This window comes from Eucyclogobius newberryi, unplaced genomic scaffold (assembly GCF_026437365.1).
Source record: "Eucyclogobius newberryi isolate DKJ021-1_F unplaced genomic scaffold, fEucNew1.0.hap1 SCAF_16, whole genome shotgun sequence".
NCBI lineage: Eukaryota > Metazoa > Chordata > Actinopteri > Gobiiformes > Gobiidae > Eucyclogobius > Eucyclogobius newberryi.
In genome coordinates, this window is record NW_027315790.1 from 35,082,109 (window position 1) to 35,087,780 (window position 5,672).

General features: G+C 50.2%; 1 protein-coding gene across 1 annotated transcript in view; it reads right to left on the minus strand.

The window, feature by feature from the left end:
* Positions 1-650, minus strand: part of LOC140362238 (protein MTSS 1-like) — a 35,153-nt gene extending 34,503 nt beyond the window's left edge. The window contains exon 1 of the mRNA XM_072448333.1: positions 385-650. Coding sequence (XP_072304434.1) covers positions 385-456 — 72 coding nt within the window. The 5' untranslated portion in view covers positions 457-650. The remainder of the gene's footprint in view (positions 1-384) is intronic.
* Between the last annotated feature and the right edge of the window lie 5,022 nt (positions 651-5,672).

Consider the following 5,672-nt stretch of genomic DNA (forward strand, 5'->3'; position numbering starts at 1 on the left):
TACAAATAATAATCTACTTTCACTACTGCAGGGTCCTCATGACCCTGACCCCTGACCCCTGACCCCAGGGTGAGAACCTCTGGGCTGTCCACTAGTGTGTTTAGGAAGAGAAACTGACCAATCACAGGAGAGATTCATAGATTATTCCTTAGATTTTGATGTAGAAATAAAAGTGAATATGATTGAATTAAAATTACTCTATAGAGTCTATAGAATATTTTTCAATGAAGTGTAATTTACATTTTGTAACAGAAAAATACATGCCTAAAACGGGCTAAATAATTAATATTTTGACAATTTATATATCAATAAATGCCAAGCTTCTCGTGTTTTTTAACCGGGTCTGAACCAGTCCTAGTCCAGGTCCAGTCCAGGTCTTGGTACCTTCATGTCGGAGATGACGGTGTGGAAAAGGCCTCCCAGCGCGCTGCACTCCCGCTCCATCACCGTCTCCATGTCTCTGTTTCCCCGCCACAGGAGCCTCTCACTGCGGCCTCTTCACGCGCCTCTCCCCGCGCACAGAAGCTCCAGAGCACCGGGGCGCGCCGCAGAGTTTCCCCGGCTGCAGGTGAGCCTCAGGCGGACACGGAGGCGCGGAGCACCGGGGAAGGCTGGTGCTGATGCTGATGCTGGAGCTGGAGGAAAACACACCGCACTGCCGCACGCATGCGCACACGAGCACACGTCACTGCTGGATGCGAAGGGGCGGGAGCGCGCGCTACAGCGACCACGCCCCCTCAGCGCGAGGAGATCAATGAATCAGACACAATTGTGCTCATTCCCAGGAGCGGCCACAAGGGGGAGCCTGGCCCCGAAATATGATTGGCCCCCAGGAGACTGGTCATGTCTGATTGGCTCGTAACTGAGCCTGCGCATTGAACACATGCGCCCCCTGGTGGACAAAACAAGAACATAGTTTCATTATAATATATTTAGTTGAACTCATTCTTCTTCAGACTGTAAATATCACACCATTGATGAAGTGTGATTCACAGCGGCAGAGTGGTTAGCACTTCCACCTCACAGTCAGGTGGTCTTGGGTTCAACTCCCAAGATCCTGAGCAAGAGGGTCTGGGAGTCTGGGGGTCTGCAGCGCTGCGGCGCGGCAGGACGGAGCACAGGGGGCAGCAGAGGGCCGAGGCTCCGCTGGGAAACAGGATTATTAGAGGGTTAAACAAAAGCAGGAGAAAGTTTGGATTTATTCATCTAAAATCAAAGACACAAAAACCATCTGTGAAAATCAGTTTGACTGAGCAATTCATGTTCATAATCCATCACAGAGGTGTGCCTGAGGCTGGCACCAGCAAACCATTCTAAAATGTAACGCTTCATCGGAAGGGTCAGGGTTAGGGTCAGGGTTAGGGTCAGGGTTAGGGTCAGTATTAGGGTCAGGGTTAGGGTCAGGGTTAGGGTCAGGGTTAGGGTCAGTATTAGGGTCAGTGTTAGGGTTAGGGTCAGTGTTAGGGTCAGTATTAGGTTCAGTGTTAGGGTCAGGGTTAGGGTCAGGGTCAGGGTCAGGGTCAGTGTCAGGGTCAGTGTTAGGGTCAGTGTTAGGGTCAGTGTTAGGGTTAGGGTTAGGGTCAGTGTTAGGGTCAGTATTAGGGTCAGTATTAGGGTCAGGGTTAGGGTCAGTGTTAGGGTCAGGGTCAGGGTCAGGGTCAGTGTTAAGGTCAGTTTTAGGGTCAGTTTTAGGGTCAGTGTTAGGGTCAGTGTTAGGGTCAGTTTTAGGGTCAGTGTTAGGGTCAGTATTAGGGTCAGTGTTAGGGTCAGGGTTAGGGTCAGGGTTAGGGTCAGTATTAGGGTCAGGGTTAGGGTTAGGGTCAGTATTAGGGTCAGTGTTAGGGTCAGGGTTAGGGTCAGGGTTAGGGTCAGTATTAGGGTCAGTGTTAGGGTTAGGGTCAGTGTTAGGGTCAGTATTAGGTTCAGTGTTAGGGGCAGGGTTAGGGTCAGGGTCAGGGTCAGTGTCAGGGTCAGTGTTAGGGTCAGTGTTAGGGTCAGTGTTAGGGTCAGGGTTAGGGTTAGGGTCAGTGTTAGGGTCAGTATTAGGGTCAGTATTAGGGTCAGGGTTAGGGTCAGTGTTAGGGTCAGGGTCAGGGTCAGGGTCAGGGTCAGTGTTAAGGTCAGTTTTAGGGTCAGTTTTAGGGTCAGTGTTAGGGTCAGTGTTAGGGTCAGTTTTAGGGTCAGTGTTAGGGTCAGTATTAGGGTCAGTGTTAGGGTCAGGGTTAGGGTCAGTGTTAGGGTCAGTGTTAGGGTCAGGGTTAGGGTCAGTGTTAGGGTCAGTGTTAGGGTCAGTGTTAGGGTCAGTGTTAGGGTCAGGGTCAGGGTTAGGGTCAGGGTTAGGGTCAGGGTTAGGGTCAGTATTAGGGTCAGTATTAGGGTCAGTGTTAGGGTCAGGGTTAGGGTCAGTGTTAGGGTCAGTATTAGGGTCAGTGTTAGGGTCAGGGTTAGGGTCAGGGTTAGGGTCAGGGTTAGGGTCAGTGTTAGGGTCAGGGTTAGGGTCAGGGTTAGGGTCAGTGTTAGGGTCAGGGTTAGGGTCAGGGTTAGGGTCAGTGTTAGGGTCAGTGTTAGGGTCAGGGTTAGGGTCAGTGTCAGGGTCAGGGTTAGGGTCAGTGTCAGGGTCAGTGTTAGGGTCAGTTTTAGGGTCAGGGTTAGGGTCAGTGTTAGGGTCAGTTTTAGGGTCAGTGTTAGGGTCAGTATTAGGGTCAGTGTTAGGGTCAGGGTTAGGGTCAGGGTTAGGGTCAGTATTAGGGTCAGTGTTAGGGTCAGTGTTAGGGTCAGTGTTAGGGTCAGGGTTAGGGTCAGTGTTAGGGTCAGGGTTAGGGCCAGTGTTAGGGTCAGTGTTAGGGTCAGGGTTAGGGTCAGGGTCAGTGTTAGGGTCAGTGTTAGGGTCAGGGTCAGGGTTAGGGTCAGGGTTAGGGTCAGTGTTAGAGTCAGTGTTAGGGTCAGTGTTAGGGTCAGGGTTAGGGTCAGGGTTAGGGTCAGTGTCAGGGTCAGGGTCAGTGTCAGGGTCAGTGTTAGGGTCAGGGTTAGGGTCAGGGTTAGGGTCAGGGTCAGTGTTAGGGTCAGTGTTAGGGTCAGGGTTAGGGTCAGGGTTAGGGTCAGGGTTAGGGTCAGTGTTAGAGTCAGTGTTAGGGTCAGTGTTAGGGTCAGTGTTAGGGTCAGTGTTAGGGTCAGGGTTAGGGTCAGGGTCAGTGTTAGGGTCAGGGTTAGGGTCAGGGTTAGGGTCAGGGTTAGGGTCAGTGTTAGGGTCAGTATTAGGGTCAGTATTAGGGTCAGTGTTAGGGTCAGGGTTAGGGTCAGTGTTAGGGTCAGTTTTAGGGTCAGTGTTAGGGTCAGTTTTAGGGTCAGTGTTAGGGTCAGTATTAGGGTCAGTGTTAGGGTCAGTGTTAGGGTCAGGGTTAGGGTCAGGGTTAGGGTCAGTATTAGGGTCAGTGTTAGGGTCAGGGTTAGGGTCAGGGTTAGGGTCAGGGTCAGTGTTAGGGTCAGTGTTAGGGTCAGTGTTAAGGTCAGTGTTAGGGTCAGGGTTAGGGTCAGTGTTAGGGTCAGTGTTAAGGTCAGTGTTAGGGTCAGTGTTAGGGTCAGGGTTAGGGTCAGTATTAGGTTCAGTGTTAGGGGCAGGGTTAGGGTCAGGGTCAGGGTCAGGGTCAGTGTCAGGGTCAGTGTTAGGGTCAGTGTTAGGGTCAGGGTTAGGGTCAGGGTTAGGGTCAGGGTTAGGGTCAGTATTAGGGTCAGTATTAGGGTCAGTGTTAGGGTCAGGGTTAGGGTCAGGGTTAGGGTCAGTGTTAGGGTCAGGGTCAGGGTCAGTGTTAGGGTCAGTGTTAGGGTCAGTGTTAAGGTCAGTGTTAGGGTCAGGGTTAGGGTCAGTGTTAGGGTCAGTGTTAAGGTCAGTGTTAGGGTCAGGGTTAGGGTCAGGGTTAGGGTCAGTGTTAGGGTCAGTGTTAGGGTCAGTGTTAGGGTCAGGGTTAGGGTCAGGGTTAGGGTCAGTGTTAGGGTCAGTGTTAGGGTCAGTGTCAGGGTCAGTGTCAGGGTCAGTGTTAGGGTCAGTGTTAGGGTCAGTGTTAGGGTCAGTATCAGGGTCAGTATCAGGGTCAGTGTTAGGGTCAGTGTTAGGGTCAGGGTTAGGGTCAGTATTAGGGTCAGTGTTAGGGTCAGTGTTAGGGTCAGTGTTAGGGTTAGGGTCAGTATTAGGGTCAGTGTTAGGGTCAGTGTTAGGGTTAGGGTCAGTGTTAGGGTCAGTGTTAGGGTCAGGCGGCAGGTAAAAAATGTCTTCAGTTTTAATTTTTGTTCAGAGCACATTTCCAGGGGGCGGACCCCCGGACCCCCAACACCCGGACCCCCTTCACACTTGACCATAAATGAAAGAGAACTGTTTATTCTGTTTATTCTGTTGTAACTTTTACGTTTGTGACTTTTTGCAGATTTTATTCACGAAAAACATCCAGGCAAACAAAAATGGTGTTTGAATGGAACAGCGCCCTCTGATGGAAGGATCAGCCTCTCACTCAGAGCTCAGGAGGTTAACCACTCTGCCACCGCCAGGACCATCTGTGTCGGGGCGTTTCCCACGGCAACTGCCACTTTAGGAAATTACAGAGACAAAACCTGCATTTACTGCCACGTCCGACAAGAAGAGCAACCCAGGACTAAACCGGGTCCAAACCGGGTCTGAACCGGGTCCAAACCAGGCCCAAACCAGGCCTTTTGATGTCAAGTTTTTTTCTTTTTTTTTTACTCTTTCTACATTTCTTGGTTTTCAAGCACCTTCTGGATCACGTGTTCTGGGAGTCGGTCGGGAACGTGTGACTGAAGGTCGGGAACGTGTGACTGAAGGTCGGGAACGTGTGACTGAAGGTCACGACGACACTTCATCGCTTTGAACTTTAGAACCATGGACACCATACTTTTGGAACGTACTTTTGATGACAAACAACAATCAGTGACCGGACAGAGAGGAACAGACATCAGGCAAATGGAAAACATAGAAATCCCCTTTTGACTAGAATTGACAATTGACAAATTTGACCAACAAAATGTAAATTTATTTCAGACTTTCATCCTTCATTTTCTTCTCTTGGACACCCCGCCCCGCCCCGCGGCGTTCCGGTCCTCTGTTGCCGTGGCGTTCCGGTCCTCTGTTGCCGCGGCGTTCCGGTCCTCTGTTGCCGTGGCGTTCCGGTCCTCTGTTGCCGTGGCGTTCCGGTCCTCTGTTGCCGTGGCGTTCCGGTCCTCTGGTGTCGCGGCTGATTGCAGTGTTTAAACTCTCACTTCTGTCATTAACTGGCTTTGAATGAGTGTGTTTGAGTTTTGAGCCGGAGCCAGTTCACCAGCTGAGCCCTGGGAGCCCGTCAGGAGCTGAAGTTTTCACAGAAACTTTAAAAATAGTAAATAAATGTACAAATGTTCCTCTGGTCGTTCCCGATGCGAGCTTCAGTTTCCGGTCGGAACTCATCATTCCAGGGATTTCAAACCCTTTTAGAACATGGTATTTAGAGTCATTTTAAGTAATATTGTACATTTTTACTCAAAAATATCAAAATATCCTGCTTGGTAAACAAATACTTTTACCTGATTTTGTGGAGGTTGTTCTGGGACAAACCTCTTGGATCTGTGTCAGTTTGTGACTTGAAAAGCTCAGGAACAGAAGGAAAAGGTCATTTTGCTCATAATGTGGA